This window comes from Podarcis muralis, chromosome 2 (genome assembly GCF_964188315.1).
Source record: "Podarcis muralis chromosome 2, rPodMur119.hap1.1, whole genome shotgun sequence".
Lineage (NCBI taxonomy): Eukaryota > Metazoa > Chordata > Lepidosauria > Squamata > Lacertidae > Podarcis > Podarcis muralis.
In genome coordinates, this window is record NC_135656.1 from 43040927 (window position 1) to 43063179 (window position 22253).

Here is a 22253-nt window from a genome sequence, read left to right on the forward strand (position 1 = left end):
TGGGTGTTCAGAAGTTTCTTTGTGTCCTCTTTTCCTTTTTGCATATGACTTACTAAAGGAAAAACACAGAATTTATCAATGGCTTAATGCCCCAGCTAATCCATGCTGGGCCACCATTTTGAGTGAGTCATAAATGGCTTGAACTGGTTGTGTCAATAAGACATAGTCGCTACTGATATGGTGGCTTATAAGAGAGGGCAGTACTTTGCACCTGTAAGAGCTGCATAGAGGGAATTTCAGCAGGTGTGCTACATCCCTGTTAGCATTTCTTCCTCCGTGCAACTATTAAGGATGTTGGACCACAGTCCTGTTTTTCAGCAGCCCTGCTACCTGCTTTCCCACCACTGAAGTGAAGCCAAGTTATGTGTGTGAAGCTTTCATCTTCCTGCCTACTTAAAACTCTGCAGGACACTTCCAATAGGCTGGAAGATGAAAGCTTAAATAACCAGTATCCATACTGTGAAAAGGTTTAGGGGACGGTAGCGTGGCTAGACCACCTTGTCCTTTATATTTATGCTCTGGGGACCACATGACTGACTTTTTATGCCCATTGTTAGTGTGAGGTAGGTGGAGATCTAGCCACCTTTTGACATGGAGCCCATTGCAAGAGGTTGTTCTTTTCTTTTTCTTTTATCCTCTTCAGAATCCAGCAAAGGTGAAAAAGTCAGATCTGCTTCTGCTTGCTTTAAGGGATGATGGCGCTGCTAGACAGGCGCTTAATTCTGTAAAGTGAGTCATTCATATATCACACGCAGGCCACCGTTAACAGGTTATTTTTAGCATCAGATTTTCTACGGAATTTTTCAACCTTGATTAAGTGAGGGATAAAAATGCAGGCTGGCATTTTGATGCCATTGACGACATGTGGATGTTGCAAAGAAAGAAAGGAAAACTCAACCCTTGAATGCATGAGCAGAATCAGTTCCACAGTAAACACCACCTGGCAACACTCTTACTAAAGCTGGATGGGAGTTAAAAATGCTGAAGCACTGAAGAACTAGATTGCACAACTACTACTGTGGCTGCTTACTGAGAAAAGGCAAGTGCTTGCTGGGAGTAGAGATGTGAGTCCAGATTGGAGCAATTCAACAAGCATCGCATGGCGTGAGCAAAGCTTGGCAGCTTTGGTAAGAGGAATGAAAAACCATGAAACCTGCTATTCACTGGGGGTTCTTCAGATAACCCCAGGGTGCGTCCTCACGTGGAGGGGGAATGAATGGTTATGAAGGGCTTTCTGACAACTCCCCACCACCCAAGGCCAGTGCCACCCTTCAGATCCTTTTCTCCTTATCCTGGAGCAGGATGATGCCTTGTCCTCCCCACCCTTAAAAAGGGCTCTTTACTGGTAATTAACTGTAGCAGGTACTGCTGCCACAGAGGCAACGGCAGTCTCACGGCTTTACAGATATGGAACAGCACATGTAGTAGAAAGTTGCAAGTATTTTGAAGTACAAAGAAAAAGTGGTCAAGCAGCTAAAAAGTATGGAAACATACAAACACAGCCATACACAATATATTTCCACACGAGAACAGCTGCTTGGGGAGGTTTTTTTTGTGTGCCTTTACGGATATTCCCCATCACATTTTGCTTCTCTCTCATCAATACCCCATAGGACAATTTGCTTTCAAGTGTTAACTCAGGGGTCAGCAAACTTTTTCAGCAGGGGGCCGGTCCACTGTCCCTCAGACCTTGTGGTAGGCCGGACTATATTTTGAGGGGGGAAATGAATGAATTCCTATGTCCCACAAATAACCCAGACATGCATTTTAAATAAAAGGACACATTCTACTCATGTAAAAACACGCTAATTCCTGGACCATCCATGGGCTGGATTTAGAAGGCAATTGGGCTGGATCTGGCCCCCGGGCCTTGGTTTGCCTACCCATGTGCTAACTTATAGGAATCCTGCGTTCGCTCTGGAGGCAACATCCCAGGAAGGTTGAGTTCCCCATCGGCAAGCAAGTGTAAGGGAGTACTAGTTCTAGACCAATCTTCCTTCTGCATTCAGATGATTCATCCTGAATAGTATTAGCATTGAAGCCATTGAAAGTGGCATTAGAGCAGTAGCAAGGACTGCTGCTCATTCTCTGTAATTGGGCAGCGTGATGTCCACCCCACTCCTCACCCCAGCCATCCAAAAGGAGAAAGCACGGCATAAGTATGTATCATTCCCTGAAAGAAACTTTAGTATTCACAGGTTTGCTGGAAAATGTTGGTTCACCACATCCCAAAGCGGACTGTGAAAAGACCAAAAGCACATAAGGAAACTGATTACTTGGAAGTTAAAGACAAGGATGGAAAACGTGTCACCCCCTCATGTTGCTGAAATCCAGCTCCCATCAGCTCCAGCCAACTCAGCCAATGGTCAGAGGTGGGAGGAGCTTTATCCCAGTAGTACATCCCATTGAACACAACAAGGCTTACTTTCGACTTGAATTTCCCTGGGACCGCACTATGCTGCACTTTGCAATGTGAATGAAAAAAAATACACAGGATTCTTATTCAGATTATAACTGCTTCCCATCCACACACATTTTCCTTTGCATTACAAATTATCACATGCTTGCATAAATTGCATTAGCAGGGGCTCAAATGCAAATTTAAAAGTTCATGGAAGCATTCTGGGAGATGTAAGTTAGACCCACCCTCCTAAAACCTGTAAATGCTATGCCTTTAAAGCACATCCGAAACAACTTCTTTCCCTCAAAGAATTCTGAACACTAGTTTGTTAATGGTTGCTAAGAATTGTAACTCTTTGTTGTTGTTGTTGTTTATACATTTTTATTAGTTTTTTTAAACATATCATTTCCAACAATCATATAACATAACTTCTTGTCTTATACAATATTTTAGACTTCTGTCAACACCTCTGATGATTTTTCATTCTTTATCACTTATTCTGCATTTCTTATTACTCTTAATTATCATTAACTAATGTGTTTTGGATGTGCTTTAAAGGGACAGTGTGTGCATGCTGTCATTGTGATAGCTCAGCCCTCTGTGGCCAGAGAAATCAATCTCTCATTACTTAGAGCCAATCTTGGTGCCACACACCAAGACGTGGGAGTAACAAAGCCTCTCTGTTCTGATTTTTAAAGAGAAAAGCAACTTCAGAGAGGATTTTCAGCAGGTGGAGGAAATGTTGCCACTTCTTCATTCCAAATGAGGGGCTCCCATCATGGAGTTCCAAACATGTATTTATCCTTGCAAGCACACCTGGATTCTAGGAGGAGCTGCAGCTGATTGGGGCAGTAGTGGCTGATTGCAGCAGAGAAAGACTGGGTGGGGAAAAGAAATTCAGCACTTCCTTCCTACGGTGCTCTAAACTGCCTCCCCCTAAAGCAACTTCTTGCTTTTAAAAACTCCATGCACCACAGTTTTATTGCATACATTTGTATGTAATGTTTACTTTGGAACATTAGTGCTTTATAGTTATGGTGAAGCTGATAACTCTCAAGTCCCGGCTGTGAACCTTTGGGAAGCTGCAGTGAATACAAACAGACCATGAAGGTATTTGCCATATTGTTCAGAGAGAACTTCCTTTTTTATAATTCAGTTATTAGGTGGTGCTGGGTGAAGCTATTCTGTTTTAGTGCAGGAACAGTAGGATGCAGAGCATGTAAAGGTGTGACTGAAGGATTCAGGATTACCCAGCCTTCTTCCATACAATAACATGTGCTTTTCAGCCACGGCAGGGACAATATGTTGACACTCAAAGGAGAAAACGGGTTTTTTTAGCTGTGCACTTGCATTCTTGAAGAGTGGTCCACAAGCAGCCATACATCTAGCCTTTCTCATCACTATGATTGTGTCACCTGTTCTGGATTCTGAAATGAGGAGGAGGAAGCCCTGCCTGGGTAGAACATGTTGCCACCAGAGGTGGCAAAAAGGCTATTGGCTGGGATGGGCCCCCTCCAGGTGAACCCTGATAGTCATAGCTTTCTAGAAAAGTCCAAATTGGCCAAGTGTGGGGCCATCACAGTTATAACCTTAGCAGTGTGCGGACTACTCTCAGTATCTGCTACAGGTACGTCTCCATTTTCTTCAACAGGTTCCCAACCCACACAAAGATATCTACTGCTCCATAATCCTACAGAGATGGAGCGGGCAGGTGGGAGGACAGGAGGCTGCAAAGAAACCAGAAGCTTATGCAGGCCTATTGATTTAACTCTATGGTTGAGAGCAGTTGAACATAGAATGTTAGGAAGTCAGTTAAAAAAACACCCATCTTAAAGGGAGGGGAGGGCATTGGCCTCTTCAGGCTTCTGACACCTTGTAGTGAGTATTGTAGAGGGTGGCAGGCATTAAAATTGGGGGATTTGCATATTTTGTTTATTTCCAGTATTTCTAGCCTTCTTTCCCCCACCACAATCACTAAAACAATCTATCAGTCTGAAAACCATAGATAGCACAAACAACTTAAAATGCCTGCTGAAGCAGAAAGCAAGTTCAACAAGGAAGGAAATTGTCTGATTTCCAGTCAGGAGTGAGTTCCACAGAATTGGACCCTCGCATGGCTCCTGGTGGAGATGAACCGTTCCTCTGAAACATGGGGGACTAGTAACGGAGACACACACACCCCGGAAAGATCACAGTGATATCTCCAGAATATAAGAAATAAGGCAGTGCCAGATTTAGGACAATACAGGTCGTTCCCCCGAGCCAAGGGGGCACAAAATTGAGAAGATCTTTTTGGAGGGGCCAAATTTGGCCTTGCACAGGGTGCCATGTTACCAAAGATTACCAATGTCTGCCCCTAAGTAAGGATATCCTGAACCCAAGTTGTTAGGGGCCTTGTCAGTTAATACTTGGCCCATTAATGTATAGGCAGCCAGTACAAGCTTTTCAGCACTGAAATTATGTGCTGGTGGTAGTAATCTGTCCCCACCAACAGTCGAGCCACAGCTGCAGCTTCTGGACCAGGTCCAAGGGTAGCTCCACACTGAGTGCATTGCAGTAATCAAGTACTGAGGTGGATTATGAAGACAGAGCACAGCCATCATAGATGGCAGCCATTGACAACCTTATCTATTAATAATTGTTCCTTTAACAGCTGTATGAAAGGCAGCAATTCAACCGGTTAACCATTTACTAGTATGAAAATACAGTGATAGGAAACAATTCCTACCTGTTTGCTGCTCTGATTGCTTTATTTTGCTGCCTACCAGCAGGGAGAAATGGCAGTCTCTGTGTGAGGCCCTATACCCTATCAACTTTTGTCCCACTCACCATTTTGGCCTGGCTCACCACTCCTAATGCAAAGGGGTGTGTGTGTAAAGGCAGGCATTAAATGGCAGCAGAATAGAATGTAACAAGTACACTCTGTGACAATTCAAGCATAATGTAAATGCCTGCAAAATGGCCTATCACAGCAGCAGTGATAATTGGTGACGACAGAATCATCTGAGTAAATGAGAACCTGCACCAGGACAGGAAACCATTGTCTCAATTCAGACCCAAATGAATAGAATTCAACTTTTTAATTAGTTTCAGTTGAGCACTTTCATGCTAGAGCTTTCCTCCCAAGTTCCAGAATTGTCATTTAAAGGTGGGTTCTGCTGTGGAGACTAATACTTGAGTTTATTTACAAACTGATAGGTAAAGGCAGACTGCACAAAGATGCCAACAAAGCAAATGCCAAGGTACCCATGTCAGATCCCCAGAGATGCTTAAGCAGCCCACAAACCTCAGCTCAGCCTTCTCCCTGTGTGGCTCCCCTGACCTCAGTCTAACCTCAGTCTACCTCCTTTGTTCCCTTTCCCAGACACAGATTAGATTAGAGGAGACAGAAAAGGATGCCTTTAGCCAAAATGACTCTCGCCTATCTCCCCAGCTAGCTCCTTCTCATTGTGTGGCATTTACCTGTAATTTCCCTAACAAATGAATTGTCCACCAACAATCAGAAAGTTCCCAACAGTCCCTGTAACAGTCTATTAACCCTCTGATGACCAAGCCCCAATCTTACAACAGCAGCTATAAAATGCCCAGGTGTGAGTCTTTCAGGCCTCTAGGGTCATATAGCAACACAGGTAAAGTGCTAGAAGTTGGGCTGTGGGAACAGAAACGGGTATACTTCCACTCCTGAGGGTCACCCCCATCAGAGACCTACAAAGCTCCTTGTTTCATTCTGACTAGACAAGGACTCTGGGTGAAGGGTGGGGGGATACACCGAAACATTTTGTTGCAGTCGCCATTTGTAAAGCAATTTTAAGAGCGTAAGGGGAGCCTTGCTAGATCATACTGAAGGCCTATCTATCTGCACCCTCTTTCCCACAGTGGTCCACTAAATGCCTATGGAAAGCTCACAAGTATCACCTGAGCAGCTTGGTTCCCCAGGAACTAGTATTTGGAAGTGTTCTGCCTTTGGTGCTGGAACCACCAAAGCTCAGAGCCATGGGCAGCCTGATCCTTCCTGAATTTGTCTAATCTTTTTCTCATCTGTACTGCATCTGTACTGGAGTTCCTTTTAATTTTTTATAAACTGAACTGTTTTTAATTGGGTTTTAAAAAAATATATGGAACTGTTTTTATTTGTTTTTGCACATTTATAGTTTTATGCTCTTAACTGCTTTATTTATTTTAATAATAGTGTGCTTTATTGTTGTAAGCCGTCCTGGGACCTTATTGTAAGGGGAGGGTAAGAAATCTCTAACAAATAAAATATAATGGATCCCAATTTAAAGCCATGTTGCATGTCTGCCCGCATATCTTTTGTAAGAAACACACAATAAAAATGTCAAATGTCTAACCCATTTGTAACACTACTGGATGTTCAGAACAGTATGCACAGGTTCTACATACTGAGATAAGACAAACAGCCACATGTCACCCAGTGAACTTCATGAGGAGAGCAGGGTTTGAACACAGGACTCTATCCCCTACACCTCACTGGCTCTAACAGGGGGGCTTGGGCAAAGGACTGGTCTAGAAACCTAAAGCCCTTTTGGGAATGGGTAAGCTGTCCTGATGGTAATGGGTGATGGGTAAGCTGTCTCTGGGACGCGGGTGGCACTGTGGGTTAAACCACAGAGCCTAGGACTTGCCAATCAGAAGGTCGGCGGTTCAAATCCCCGCGACGGGGTGAGCTCCCGTTGCTCGGTCCCTGCTCCTGCCCACCTAGCAGTTTGAAAGCACGTCAAAGTGCAAGTACGGTAGATAAATAGGTACTGCTCCGGCTGGAAGGTAAACGGCGTTTCCATGTGCTGCTCTGGTTCACCAGAAGCGGCTTTGTCATGCTGACCACATGACCCGGAAGCTGTACCCCGGCTCCCTCGGCCAATAAAGTGAGATGAGCGCTGCAACCCCAGAGTCGGTCACGACTGGACCTAATGGTCAGGGGTCCCTTTACCTTTACTTTTAAGCTGTCCTGATGCTTAACTTTCTTCCTTTCTCTTGGCAGTTTCCCTGAGGCTGGTCATTGAAGATGGCCAGCAAGCAAGGGTACAGTTGTCTGTCTGATGGCTCACTGGATGTTCCCTCTTCCAGCCCTGAAGGCACCCTGAGCCTCAGTCCTCACAGCCCTGGGCTCTGCCTGATCTCCACACCCACAGCAGAGACCCACTGGCTGAGCAGCGCCCCACCCCAGCCAGAATCACCTGGAGAAATGAATGTAACTTTGGAGAAACTCCTGGCTCCCATTACGGAAAAGCTCAAGTATTTGCTGAAGAAAGCAGAGGACTTCCAGACGTATCTGCTGTACAGGTGGCAGGGGGCTGAGTCAGGGCTAGGGAGGAGGTGGGCAGTCTTTGGGCAATCTGGGCAGTCCACAGATTTGCTGGGGAGACACTTTGAGGCGACTGTAATTATGAAGCCACTGCAGATTAGGGAGGAGCAAGGACTTGAAAGAGGGAGGCTGGCTGGGCTAGTCCTAGGGCAGAGTGATGTCTAAGGTAGCTCCATTAACTATGAAACCCAAAATTTGAGATCCCCACAAATTTTCTGCTTGCTGAATCTACGCTTTAGTGGGACTTGATTTTGAGTGAGTTCCTGTGCACCCTTTGGATTCTTGCTAAGTGGCAAACGTAATGGAGAACTCTTACTCTCCCACAGTGGAGGGTGGGTGTGTGGGTGTGTGGAACTTACACACCCAGTTTTCCTCCTCCAGGGGCTTGCCCTCTTCTTGGGACCCCCCCTCCCCAAATTAGGCCAAATTGATCAGGGGAAATACCTGGAGTGACCTGGAAAATGCACAGGGCTTATTGGGCCACTCTTTAGTTGATGGACTGCTTGGGAATGAAGTTTTCATACTACAGTAGTACCTCAGGTTAAGTACTTAATTTGTTCCGGAGGTCTGTTCTTAACCTGAAACTGTTCTTAACCTGAAGCACCACTTTAATGGGGCCTCCTGCTGCGGCCATGGTGCAATTTACATTCTCATCCTGAAGCAAAGTTCTTAACCCGAGGCACTATTTCTGGGTTAGCGGAGTATGTAACCTGAAGCATATGTAACCTGAGGTACCACTGTACATTATTGCCAGAGAGATAGCAAGCCAAGGGGCTGTCCGGTCTAGTTTTGCAGCTGGACGGTGCCAGAATCCTCAAGTCAGTCCTGGGTTGTGGCCATGATGCACTTCCCCAGTAGCGGAATATGCAGTGTGGGTCTAGCATGTGCCCAGCAAGAAGAGGGGCTTGGAATGGAGAGCAAAGAGAGTCGCTGCATTTCCTCCCGGTGTGATGACCATATTGTGGGCCTCCTATTTTCAGCAGAGACAGAATGCAGAAGGAGCAATTTGCCAAAGCCATGCCCACGTTCCTGCAGATGTGCCAGCCTTACTTCCACTACCTGGAATCCACAGCGCGAAGCTGCACTCCTTATTTAAGACCCCCACAGGAACCAGTGAGGAGGCGCGTGAGTCTGGGCCAAGGAGGGAAATCCCCATAGAGTTGGGAGGCACAGTCGCTTCATCTAAACTGGTTCAAAAAGCTTACATGACATTCTGTTTGCACCTTTGCAGAACTGATCTGAAAAGGGAAAAAAAGTGGGGGGAGGAGGCTCTATGGAAGAAGTGCTTGGAATCAAAAGGCTACAATTTTTGGCTCTGGAAAAGGAACTGAAATGAACATTAAAAGTCTCTTTTGCATCAGGGCTCCCTTCTCCCCTTCGCAATCAAACTTTATTGAATGGCATTCCAAAACTGCACCTGAATTTTCTAGTCAGCATCCAGCCCACCCTTGGCCAATGCCCTTCCCTTTCTTCTTCACAGTCACAGAGTCTTTTCTTTTCTGCTTAAAATAATAATAAATCTCATATTACTCATTGAAGCAACTGTGCAAATAGCTTGTTTTTCCATTACAAGTGTGTGTAGTTTGGGAAGAAGAAATCTACGGATACAAGTTATTTCAGGGTGAAGTGGGCAATCAGTGAAATCGGATAGCTCAAACCCCCAATACAATCTGGAGGAATACACTTCAATACAAGGGCTTTTAATGTGTGATATTCTGTTTGTTTGTTTGTTTGTTTGTTTGTTTGTTGTTTTGCTGTGTTTTTGTCTATCCTGTTGAAAGCTTCCCAGAGTGTTTGGGGCAACCCAGTCAAATGGGCAGGGTAAAAATAATAATTTTTATTTTTAATTATTATTAAATGTCAGCAACTGGGTTGGTCAAAGATCTAAGGCAGGCTGAACTCTCACCCACTTTCCTTTACTGTCTGTTGTCAGCAAACTCATAGCTGACCAAGGGTGAAATTCTGCTGGACTTAGTTGTGCTTCCCACCCTCTGTGCTTCTGGCAGATACCCATCCATTGTGTAAGGATGGCTCTTAGGACAAGGGATAGGGCTTTCTCAGTAGCTGCACCAGTGGAACAGCTTGCCTCATGAAATCTAGAAGACCCCCTCCTTCTCCTCTTCTTTGGCAGCCTTCTGTTTTCATTTGGGCAGGCTGAAGGTCGAAGTGCCTTTTACTGAAGACTGACTTTGATCAGCCATGCCTGTCTCTGTTACTGTATTTTATTTTTACATTCATATTTATTATTGTATTTTTCTGCTGTGATTATAATTACTATACACTGCCTTGAATAATAGATAGGCATTAGAAAGGTAGATATATACCTTTATAATAATTAAATAGACAAATCCAGGTATGAAGAGCTTGGCTGGCACAAAACATTTCACCCTTAGGGGCGTGTCCAGGTTTTTCCCGACGTATGCAACCAGAAGGACAGAGGTCTCATCTCTCACTTCCCACTGCTCAAGAACTTGCCCTTTCAAGCCTTTGGAGCACTTCCAGACAACCTGTTTATTGACCACCCATCCCAATTTGCTTGCAAGGAGGTTAGATGATGTTCTGTCAAATCCCACATGCTCCAGAGCATTTCGCCTGTCACTTTCCTTACTGCAAAAAGTCTAAACTTCTGGGGAAGTGGATTTGTTGTGCCCAAACTCCCAATCAGCTAAGATTGTGCATCCTGAATTTGCAATTCTGCACTTTCCCCCACAGCTCCTGGAGATCTCCCAGCAGTTGGCCTGCCAGCTTGAGCAACTGGTGCTGATGTATGCTTCTTTCAGCTTTGTCTCTTTAGAAGACACTGACCCATTCAGGTAGGAGACAGTCTCCAAGACTTGCATGTGCCCAAGTGTGGCACAAGTGGCCCCAGAGTGCTAGGAGGAGCAGGTTGCTCTGGAATTGGTGCCTGCTAGTCACTAGAGTTTTAGGGATGCGGGTGGTGCTGTGGGTTAAACCACAGAGCCTAGGACTTGCCGATCAGAAGGTCGGCAGTTCAAATCCCTGCGATGGGGTGAGCTCCCGTTGCTTGGTCCCTGCTCCTGCCAACCTAGCAGTTCGAAAGCACATCAAAGTGCAAGTAGATAAATAGGTACCGCTCTGGCGGGAAGGTAAACGGCGTTTCCGTGCTCTGCTCTGGTTCGCCAGAAGCGGCTTAGTCATGCTGGCCACATGACCCGGAAGCTGCATGCTGGCTCCCTCGGCCAATAAAGTGAGATGAGCGCCGCAACCCCAGAGTCGGCCATGACTGGACCTAATGGTCAGGGGTCCCTTTACCTAGTCACTAGAGTTTAGCTCTTACAACCATTTTGTTTCTCCCTTGCTGGCTTGTAGTCCTGTTTTATTAGTTCCATGCTGCTTTTGTTAATTTTTGAGCTAGTGCTGTTTGATTATTTTAATTGATAGGTGGTTATATTTGAATGTTGTTGATTTCATCTTGTGAGCTTCCCAGAGGCACATGCTTAATTGGACAGGGATGTATTTGGTGTTCCCTGTCTGCTAGCACAAAGGTTCTTGCATTAGGGAATGGGTACGTTTTCATATTACGCACCAGAGGAATCCAATGCAGTTGCATTAGCGAAAAGTCATTGCACAACAGATTGTGCAATCTATTGTGCAACAAAGTCACCAGCAACCTGCTTATGCATTCAGTTACACAGCAATACTCTACTGCCATAAACATTTCACCAGTGGAACAACTATACTGCTACGTGGCTTTCGCTTAGGTCTACGTTGGTTCCAACCTGCAGTCTATAAATGCCAAACAATAATATTAATTTTTAAATAATAGAATGCACAGCATTGAAATAAATCAGCTCTCTGCATACCATGAAGCACACAAGATTCAGTCCAAAGGCAGGAGACTCTTTGTACCAATACGGTCTTCCAGCTAGATTTTTTTTCAAGACAGAAAGTAGCATATTTAAAAATGAAGTCCCTTTCAAAATATATTCAATATTATTATTATTTTTACATTGTCCTCCCACATCTCTCCCGAATTGTTTAGCTTTGGGTCTCTGTTTCTGGGAAATATATTTCAAACCCAACATTCAGTTATAGCAAGCTAGCTTTATATTTGCAAATCATCTGGAAAACTGGTTTAACTGGAAAATGTAATCATTAGCTTTTTGCATGTGTTTTGTAAGTTATGTGCTCTATATCCGATCTCATGCACAGCTGCTCTTACCTGTCTGTCAATCACTACCAGTGTCTCATGCTTCTTCTGTGGAAAGTTTTGGCTGAATGAGTTGCGACAAGTTTCCATCTTCCGATATTGCATCCCAGCACCCTACACAGCTGCCCATATTCCCCGCAACCTCTATAAGAAGATGCGCTGGAACCTCGATATCTTGGAAGGCTCTGCTTGCCGGAATCAAACACCCCGGACAGAATAGTGAGTTGCAGGACACCCTGGAGATATGGGGTGTAGGGGACCTGAACGGAGAGCCATATCTGGCACTGACCCCCCCCCTCCCCACCTTATTCCTCTGCTCCACTACTTCAGGCTACTTGATGCAGGTCTTGGTGTGGTTTTATTCCACTGCCACTTTCCTGAGGCTTGCTTGACTGGCCTTCCCCATTCTTCACTGCCTAACTGCAACCTTGTCCTTCTGTTGTAGCTACTTTCTGTGCTTCCGGGATACAGGAGATGAGACAACAGCGAAGATGCAGAAGCTCTGGTCCATTGGGCGCTGGGTGCCTTTGGATCCTGACAGTGACCACAGCTCCGATGTGCTCTCCTGGTAAGCATGCAGCAGGGAAGTGCTGTCTAGAACAGCAGTGGGCTGACTTGAGTCTTGTGTGGTCTACCAATGTGCTTTATGTTTACAAAGCAATATTGCATACTCAAGATCTCCTAACAGTTAAGACAGGTGGTGCACCAAAGCTTTCAATAACCTACCTGAACCCACTGGGGGCAATAGACAGAAAGACAACCTGTTCTTCTCTTTTTAGTACTTGTTGGTAAAGCAGATTGCTTCCTTTCAGGCTTCACCTCCTTCCTGCTTCTTCAAGTATGAATCGGAGCCAATAGATTAACACTATCCCATGCTATCTTGGCCACATTTAAAACCTACATTTACCTTCATCCAGCAGTCTCGCCAGACTATTTCTTTCTGCACACCACTGTAATATATTCACCAAACTTCGACAAATAGCTAAACTTTAGGTCAACATGAGCTAACTTCAGGACGTGCCTTTCTTTCAGAAATCATGGGCTTCACTGTTTGATTCTTTTAAACACTGTTGGCAAAGATACCCAGCTGTGGCATCTAACATCATTTCCCTATTTTAAGCTTTGAAAGTGAAGCAGACACATACACTATGAAAAATACACTTACTCCTGTCTGCACTGTCTTTGGCACCCTCCCAGACATGTAACAGGAAGTTATTCAGGAAGAACTTTAAACCAGGGGTCACAACTGTTCCAGATACCAACACAGTTGTAATTTTAAGGCATTTCTGCATTGTGGGATATAGCTTGAAATGTGTGTATGGCAAGCGGCTTTTCTCTTATCTGATGAGTGGGTTGAAACTTCCCACACATTTTTTACTATGGTAAATACAAGTGCAGCTGATGCCTGGCACTTGATTCAATATTATGACTGAAGACTGATGCCTGAATGCTGGTTTGTGCTTTCTGGAAGAATGAATGCAAAGAAACAAGCATGAAAATAAAAACAACACCACAAACCACCTTCGAACACTGAATTTCCTCTTGCTTCTGGGAAAAGATGTACTCGTAAGGGGCACATTCTGACAGTGGCAAATGTGGAATGTAGCTTAGTCATAGCTGTGTCTGCTGAAGTGCAAAGTGACATGCAGGGTGAAGGTATTCCAGGTGCCCTTCAGATATTTTGGACTACAAGTATCTTCAGCCCAGCCAGTATAGCCAATGGTCAGGGATGATGGGAGTTGTAGTCCGAAGTATCTGAAGGAGACCACATTGGCTTCCCCTGTGGCTTTAAACATGCCTTCCTGTGTATTCCTGTAGCCGGTAGGATTGCCACCTGTCCTGTACAGTACATGGTTGTCCCGTATTTCAATGTAAAATGCTTACGTCCTATATAGATACAGTTTTGTCCTGTATTTCAAGTCTTCTCTCTCTCTCTCTCTCAAGTTAGGGATCCTCTCCAAGTGCATGTGCTTTAAAGGGTGGTTGAAAAGTCATGTATTTGAGCTCTGGGTAGCCAAGAACAGACAGATTTACAAATTTGTCTTTGTGTGTGTAACAAATTCCAGAGGGGCCATCCTGTTAGGCTGCAATAGACTGTAATGGATTGCTTTGAAGTCACTTCAGCACCAGATGGAAATAATAATAATAATGCCCCCTCCCACACCCCTGTATTTTGTCAGAACAAAAGTGGCAACCCTATGTAGCCATGCTGTAGTGACTGCTCATTAAAATCAGGGGGCTGAACTTACCTGGATGTTTAGGTTTTTATATCAACCATTTATGTACCACTGAATCACAATTGTGGTATACAGGAGCCCAAAACAATAAAAGCAGTGATGAGTTCGAACTAATTTCAAACGACGTTAAAAATAGCACGGATGCCGCCACCCACTTTGCCTTTTCTTCCCACAGGGTCTTGTGCCGCCAGCCCATGGGGGATTACCAGCAGCTCCTGACAATTGGGTTTGAGGAACCCTCCCACACGCTCGCCACGGACCTCTTGGTGCAGATGCTCAGTGCTCAGAGCGCCAGTATGCTGAACCGCGAGTCCTCCTGCTGGGTGAGCTCAGGGGAACAGGTGCAGTGAAAAACGTACCTTTATGGTATGCCACCAAGGGGCAGCCCACTGCCTCCTGCCACCACCAATGTCACATATGTGGCATAAGATGCTACCCTCACATTAGGCACAGTGAGGTCATGCTAGATATTGGCATGCAGATATGCCAGTTTAGGATTTTTGTGTTGAAGTTGAAAAATTCTGAGGTCACCCCCTTCCTAATGTTAATCCTCTTGTGCTTGCACTGCTTGCAATGAGATGTGACTGATATTTTTTGAACAAGAATATACTTGTCTGCCCTTCTGCTGGCTTCCTATGCCTGGCCACTGAACAGGCACAACCCACTTTGAGATAAGCCATATCACCAAAGTACTGAGGCTCTAGTGCGCCTCCTTACAAGGTGCAGCTGGATAGAGCTGGAAGTCACATTTGCCTTTGAATTCCCTGTTTCCCTCTGAGCTCTAGTCACTTGTGGCTTAAGGCAGGTCAAAGTATCTGAAATACCTAAGTGGGGACATCTAGAAAGCTTTTTATTTTTAAAATGTCTATGTATAGCTTTCTTAATAAAGAAGTGGTGACTATTTTCAGGCTCAACTTTACTGATGTGTGGAACTTTTCTCAGAAGTAGAAGGGTGCTGGAGACGATCAGATTCAATATCCTTTCATCTTTCAGCTCCAGTCTTGACAATTCATTTTGACAATGTTTAGGGTGGTGCACAAAATTAGAAAGCTGTCTAAATAAATATTTAGAACAGATCTAGAACGTGATCTAGTTAACATAAGAGAACAAGAAATAGGCCCCCCAAAAATCAGCAGTAATATACAGTGGTACCTCGGGTTACATACGCTTCAGGTTACAGACTCTGCTAACCCAGAAATATTACCTCAGGTTAAGAACTTTGCTTCAGGATGAGAACAGAAATCATGCTCCAGCGGCGTGGTGGCAGCAAGAAGCCCCATTAGCCAAGGTGGTTCTTCTGTTCTTCAGGTTAAGAACAGTTTCAGGTTAAGAATGGACCTCTGGAACGAATTAAGTACGTAACCAAAGGTACCACTGTTATGTTCAAACACTTGACAATACAAAAATGCCTGCAGTGGTTCCAGCGAGCCCATAAAGCTGGGCGTTTGCACCCTTCGGAGGATGAACTTCCAGAGCTTTGAGGTGGTCATGGAAACAGCCTGCCCCAGGGGCTGGTCTGAGTTTCAGCATGCCTCTGCCCCCACTCAAAAGTCTGAGAGCTTCAAAAACCCTATCACTTTTATGCAAGCGCTAAATATGAATTTTCTGTTAATAATATTATATTAACATAAACAGGCTTTGCTTGTTGTGTCAGCTTCTCTAGCAAATGCCAAAAGCAGTGTTTGTATCCTGCTCCTATTCTTACTTCCTGCTTTGGTGGAACCTTGAATGGGATATAATCAGGAGACCTCAGGGGAAGCAGGCTGGGTGTTTCATGGGAGCAGACGTGTTCTCTTAGGGAAGTAGCTCCCAGACTCTTATTTCCAGTTATAACCCATCTTTCATCCCAAAGGTTCCCTCCCGGGTAGTGATAAATCGGGATATCAAATCCAAATTCTTCTTCTAACTGAAAATAATAAAATACAATAATCCATTTTTTAAAAGAACCACCCAGATCAACATGAAAAACAATAATTGAAAACAATCGTGCCAATGCTAAAAGTCACCAGCAGATTTTATAAGTCAGTGCTAGCACCTTCAAACCATGCCTGGAAACTCATGGCAGTTTGCAGAAAAACTGGATTTTCTTCACCTGCCATAATAATGGATGGGATTTGATGATAAGGATTTTTAAAATTTCACACCTGAAACCCCATAACTAAAACAACCATTGTATGAGGAATAATAGGTCCTGTAGAACAGGGAAGGCCAGCCAACATAGAGGAGCTGGTGGAGAGGGCCATCCCTGCTCCAGCAGCATTCCTGGTTAAACATTAGGGAAACCTGCAAAAGGGCCCTTCGCAGAAAGGAGAAAGAACGCAGTTAGAAGGCAGAGGTAAACAGGAGTAGAGAAGCCCTGCCATCTAGCGCCCAAAGTGTATATCTCATAGTTAGGTTATACTGGTGCTTGGTTAAAAAACATGCACCAATATAAACACTAAAATAAACATTGATAATAGAATTCAGAAATTCAGAGTTGCAAAGATATGTTATTCCATGTGGAAAAAATAACCAAATTGCTGATTGATCACAACAATTCCCCTAAGGACAGCACCCATGATTCATAATTTCATTTGTGTCTTCAGTGTGTCCTTAACCAGCAGTAGTATAAAGAGACACAGCTAATTCCATCTTTCTCCAAGATGCTCCAAGAGTGGGATACACAGAAAGAACACCTGTGGATGCCACTTCTGCACATCTTTGCTTAGCATAATAGTTTAGGAAAACACACACACACACACACACACACACACACACACACACTAGATCAAATGCTTTAGTGAACAGTAAGACAATATAGTTGCCACAACCACATCCCCCTGCTTACAGTGTAATGCAAAGCAAGAGAGATGCATTTACTCTAAGATGTGTCCAGATTTTGAATGTGGCTTCAACACAATTTAAAGCACTTGACTCCCCCTGTTCCAAGTATATTGGGAACCATAGTTTCTTAAGGCTGCTGGGAATTGTAGCTCTTTTAGGAGTGTGTACACAGGCATTGTCCATATTGCACTGCCTCAAAATAAGAGCCACACTTTTTATGTCTTCATTATAGCATCAAATGTTCGCTCTTTGTGAAATGATCAAAGAGATTAACCCTCTTTGCTAAGCCTTTATAAGATATGCCTGTCAGGGAGCACTCTCCATATTTTGAGGGGAGAATTCTGAGGTTGCTCATCCAGTTGTGAAGGAATGGACAAGCTGTGAACCAGGATCTGCTAGAAGAAAGAGAAGAATTTATCTTCGCCATCAGTTCAAGATTTTTTAATTTATTTTTTTTGAACAGTGAAGAACAGCAACCTCAGCCGACATAATCTGCAATATAGATCTGTATCTTCAAAGCAAAAACACTTCAGCTATAAAAGCAAAACCAAGCCTCAAGTAGTTCCAAGTGTAGTCAAGCTACTTCTACAGGGCAGACAGGTGTTTTCAATCTGAGGCCACCTAATTCTGCTGCAGTGGGAAGGGACTGGTTTAAAGGGGATGTGATCAGGCTTAGAAATTTCTGCTAAGTGCTTGGCAGACTTTCCAGCCCAGCATCCAGTGTGGGCTGAAATAGTACTGCATTTAGCACAGGAAATAGTATTTCATTTAGCACAAGAATGAAGGCTGAATAATGGCTCAATTAGAGCTGGATGCATTCCAGTGAAAAAAATAGCACAGACGGTTCTGCACGATGGATTGGCTTTTTGGAGGATTAATGTTTTTAATGAAATAGCACATGAATTCCCTGATGTCTGTGAGTCATCACTAAGGGAGCAATACTACGCTCAAGGAGCTGGTGTGAAGCAAGCTGGTGTAAGGTAAGCTGGCGTAAAGTTACACAAGATCCTTAACCCCATTCCACAGCAGGGCTGCTGCAGCTGCTCTGCCTAAACCTGGCAGAGGGAAAACAAGCTTTTGAAATAGCGTTCTGTGCTGGGTTGCCAGGTCATATGACCAAGCTGAATAATAATAATAATTTATTATTTATACCCCGCCCATCTGGCTGGGTTTCCCCAGCTACTCTGGGTGGCTTCCAACAGAACAGTAAAATACAATAACCTATTAAACATTAAAAGCTTCCCTAAACAGGGCTGCCTTCAGATGTCTTCTAAAAGTTTGGTAGTTATTTTTCTCTTTGACATCTGGTGGGAGGGCATTCCACAGGGCAGGTGCCACTACTGAGAAGGCCCTCTGCCTGGTTCCCTGTAACTTGGCTTCTCGTAGCAAGGGAACCGCCAGAAGGCCCTCGGCGCTGGACCTCAGTGTCCAGGCAGAACGATCTGAACTGGTTCAGATCTGGCCAAAGTCCCCCTCCCCCTCTGGTCCCATCCCTGTTGCATCCTTTGGGGGTGGGGTGGGGAACCTACACTAGCCTTGGCTTAGCCCTGGCTGAGCAAGTTATGCTGGCCTCTCTTCAGCTGAGCTGGGGTTGGGAACTTAATTCCAGCTGAGCTGAGCATCAGCCAGCTAAACTGAAGATCTGCTGTACTCTAAGCTGCTCATCCTGGTGGATCTTGAGGGGACTTTCCTGGAGATCCCAAACTAATTTGCCCTTTAAAGAGCTTCTTTGGTGCAAAATGGAGCATACTTAACTTAGAGGTGCCCCACTGATGCTGTGTCCACACCCCTGTATACTCTCCATCCAGTGTGCTCCCACCCCAATGCTAGTTTGGCAAGCCACGTACGCAATAGCCACAATCCATATCTATCCTGCATCTTTCCTGTGGTTTCTTATGAAATACTATATTTTTTTATTAAAGATTTACCTCTCTTTCAAATCAGAACCAGTGAAGGCAGTGAAGGTCCTGTGTGAGTGTGTGGAGGCAGTTGGAGGATGGATGGCGGCTAACAGATTGAGGCTGAATCAGTGGCGTAGCATGGGGGGTGCAGGGGGGGCCGGCCGCACCGGGCGCAACATCTGGGGTTAGGGCAAATCCACAGGTTAGGGGGCGCAAATCCACGGGTTAGGGGGCGCAAATTACTTGCCTTGCCCCGGGTGCTGACAACCCACGCTACGCCACTGGGCTGAATCCTGACAAGACAGAAGTACTGTTTTTGGGGAACAGGAGGCGGGCAGGTGTGGAGGACTCCCTGGTCCTGAATGGGGTAACTGTGCCCCTGAAGGACCAGGTGCACAGCCTGGGAGTCATTTTGGACTCACAGCTGTCCATGGAGGCACAGGTCAATTCTGTGTCAGGGCAGCTGTTTATCAGCTCCATCTGGTACGCAGGCTGAGACCCTATCTGCCCGTGGACTGTCTTGCCAGAGTGGTGCATGCTCTGGTTATCTCCCGCTTGGACTACTGCAATGCGCTCTATGTGGGGCTGCCTTTCAAGGTGACCCAGAAACTACAACTAATCCAGAACGCAGCAGCTAGACTGCTGACTGGGAGCAGCCGCCGAGACCACATAAGACCGGTCTTGAAAGACCTACATTGGCTCCCAGTAAGTTTCTGAGCACAATTCAAAGTGTTGGTGCTGACCTTTAAAGCCCTAAACGACCTCAGTCCAGTATATCTGAAGGAGCGTCTCCACCCCCATCGTTCTACCCGGACACTGAGGTCCAGCGCCGAGGGCCTTCTGGCGGTTCCCTCACTGCAAGAAGCCAAGTTACAAGGAACCAGGCAGAGGGATTGTTTAAGAAGGCATGCAATTGGTGGTGTGTTAGCCAGGGTATTTGGGTGTCCCCTAGTTTGTCTTGTATTTCTTGTGTTGATATGGGTTTGCTGTTTTGTAGAAATCTGCTAGGTGATATAGGCCTTTGGCTTGCCAGGTTTTTATCTGGAAGTTTTATGCTGTGTGGGGACCATAGAGGGAAGTGAGAAGTGAAGGGGAAAAAATCTCATTATATATATATATATCATGCTCCTTTTTGCAATGTGCATTTTCTTGGCGCAGTCCTAGTCTTCCAACGGGAGAGGGCGATCACTGAGGCTTTCGTTTTGTCTAGTAAAGTCTGCGATCCAGAACACCCAGGTGGTGCGGTGCATGGTGGGGTGGCAATGGGTAGGGCTGGGCGAGCTGGAGCTGCTTGTTGCTGCCACCAGTGCTGAGTCCGGTGGCAGCCTTGGCCGGACTCTGCAAGGTGCAGGGTGCAATCCACCCCAGTGCCTAGCTGGGGGTGTGTGTGTGTCATCTGGTGCTGCTGACTTGTATCTAGTAAATAACCAAGTGTCTAATCAGAAGAAAGCCGCACTGAGTTCAGTGGGCCTTACTCCCAGGCAGCCAGGGCTTCTCCGGATGACAAGATCTTTTTGCACCAGGTCAGTGAGGATCACTTGCTTTTTAAAATTCTCCCATATATACAGAACTCCCTGTGCGCCTTTTGGACTGAATCAAATAATGGGGGTCACATAGGTGTTGATTACTTTTTATAATACATGCAAGATGGATCTCCCTCTGGAGGTTGTGGACTCCTTCCTTAAAGGTTTCTAAGCAGAGGTTGGATGGCCGTATGTCAGGGATCCTTTAGCTGAGTTTCCTAAATTGCAGGGGGTTGCACTAGAAAGATGACCCTTGGGGTCCCTTCCAGCTCTATGATACCATGTTTTTCTGCTTCAACAACATTTCATTATGTCCATATTATTTTATGTAATTGTATTTTGTATAAATTATAAAAATTATTTTAAAGTTCTATCCACAAACAAAATATTTAAATAGTTACCTTTCTGCTGGTAGGATGGGGAGGGCATGGGCGTAGCCAGGATTTTTGATAGGGGGCAGGTGCTTGCTAGGGGGAGTAGAACCTCAGATTTGTATTGATTTGTACTTATTGGGGGGTAGCTGCCCCCCTTGGCTATGTCTTTGGGGGGGGGGGCACAGGAAGGTCGGAAAGGGGGCCATGGTCTAGGTACATAATCGTCAGTGGGAGTTTAGTTGCTTTGCTGTGTTTGATCAAATTCAGTAATTTCCTAATGGGATCTGTTATATTTAGACCAGGGACAAAGCCAGTCTGGTCTGGGGCAATTAATTTGTGTAGGAATTTTTTTTTTAGTCTTGCAGTCTTGGTTAATCAATGAGAGATCCGGTGGTATGATTCTACTCTGAGGCTATCTTTGAGTGGTTTTGGGATAGAGACTATTTTGGAAGAAGTCCAGGTTTTAAGGATGGGGGCCCCTTTTATGATGTCATTGAATAGGTGGGTTAGGGCATCAGGGTTTCTTTGAATTTCTTGAAGAATTCTGCTGTAAAGCCATGAAATACTGCATTTTGATGTGTGTCCCCCACCCCACCCCAAACCAGCTTTGATCCAAACTTAAGAAAAAGAACCTGGATGCATTTTAAACTGGCAATAATAATAATAATAATAATAATAATAATAATAATAATAATAATTTATTTATACCCTGCCCATCTGGCTGAGTTTCCCAAGCCACTGGGTGGCTCCCTGTCCAGTCTTGAAAACAATACAGCATTAAATATTAAAAACTTCCCTAAATAGGGCTGCCTTCAGATGTCTTTTAAAAATAGGATAGCTGCTTATTTCCTTGACATCTGATGGGAGGGCGTTCCACAGAGCGGACGCCAATACGGAGAAGGCCCTGTCTATGCACACAGCCTTAGTTCATTGACACCTATGCCTTGGTATATACAATGTACTCGGCATTCAAGACAGCAGCACTTGTTCCCTCTTTCCTGACCACATACGGCTCACCACCCCTAGATATATTATAAAGGGCTAGCAGAACAAGCCATAATTTTATTGCAACTTGAGCTTTCGTAGCCCCATGAAGCACTAAACTCAGTGTATGCCTTACAATCCTGCTCAGGAATAAGTCCCCTTGAGTTCAATGGCAGGGGAAAGATTGCATCAGCAGCGTTTATTTTATGGCACTATAATCCTACTCATCCTCCGAACAGTTCAGGGGGGCAGACCTTGATCTATAATAAAATGTATGCGGAGAAAAAGGGCGCCTAAAAAATAAACCTACACAGTAAAGGGCTTGCGACGACTCCCGCCAGCATCCAAAATGGCGGAGTCTCCTCCTACAATCTCACCATAGATTTCTGGAAGCTTTGCTCAGCCCCCTTCTCCCATCTGTATTCTCTTTCTCAATCGCCGGGTCTCAATCCAGCCAATGGCGCAGCGCCGACGTCATTTGATTGGCGGGCGCGAAGACGAGTCGAAGCTTCCTTC

The 22253-nt window shown here is 45.0% G+C and overlaps 1 protein-coding gene and 1 long non-coding RNA gene across 4 annotated transcripts; one reads left to right on the forward strand and one right to left on the reverse strand.

Annotated features, from left to right (window-relative positions):
* Positions 1-22: 22 nt before the first annotated feature.
* C2H19orf67 (chromosome 2 C19orf67 homolog) lies at positions 23-15051 on the forward strand. Of its 3 annotated transcripts, none has more exons than XM_028717290.2 (7): positions 23-4279; positions 7401-7702; positions 8705-8849; positions 10437-10537; positions 11929-12114; positions 12341-12463; positions 14308-15051. In XM_028717290.2, exons 2-7 carry the CDS (start codon positions 7425-7427, stop codon positions 14480-14482), a joined length of 1008 nt encoding a protein of 335 aa, XP_028573123.1. In that variant the 5' UTR covers positions 23-4279; positions 7401-7424; the 3' UTR covers positions 14483-15051. The 3 variants fall into 3 exon arrangements, with proteins under 3 accessions (XP_028573123.1, XP_028573126.1, XP_028573125.1); XM_028717293.2 differs by having other exon boundaries at positions 8708-8849; XM_028717292.2 differs by having other exon boundaries at positions 23-4028.
* A 1844-nt stretch (positions 15052-16895) lies between these two features.
* LOC114592855 (uncharacterized) lies at positions 16896-22204 on the reverse strand. Its single transcript, XR_013391861.1, has 2 exons — positions 22115-22204; positions 16896-17350 (listed from the first exon to the last, which is right to left on the reverse strand). It is a non-coding gene; the product is annotated as an uncharacterized LOC114592855 (long non-coding RNA).
* Positions 22205-22253: the final 49 nt, after the last annotated feature.

What these genes read in the sequence shown, in the direction of transcription:
- C2H19orf67 (XM_028717290.2), top strand. Translation starts at nt 7,425, where the DNA reads ATGGCCAGCAAGCAAGGGTACAGTTGTCTGTCTGATGGCTCACTGGAT. An exon ending in CAAACACCCCGGACAGAATA is followed by an intron (nt 12,115 to 12,340) that starts GTGAGTTGCAGG and finishes CTTCTGTTGTAG; the next exon opens with CTACTTTCTGTGCTTCCGGG. An exon ending in AGCTCCGATGTGCTCTCCTG is followed by an intron (nt 12,464 to 14,307) that starts GTAAGCATGCAG and finishes TTCTTCCCACAG; the next exon opens with GGTCTTGTGCCGCCAGCCCA.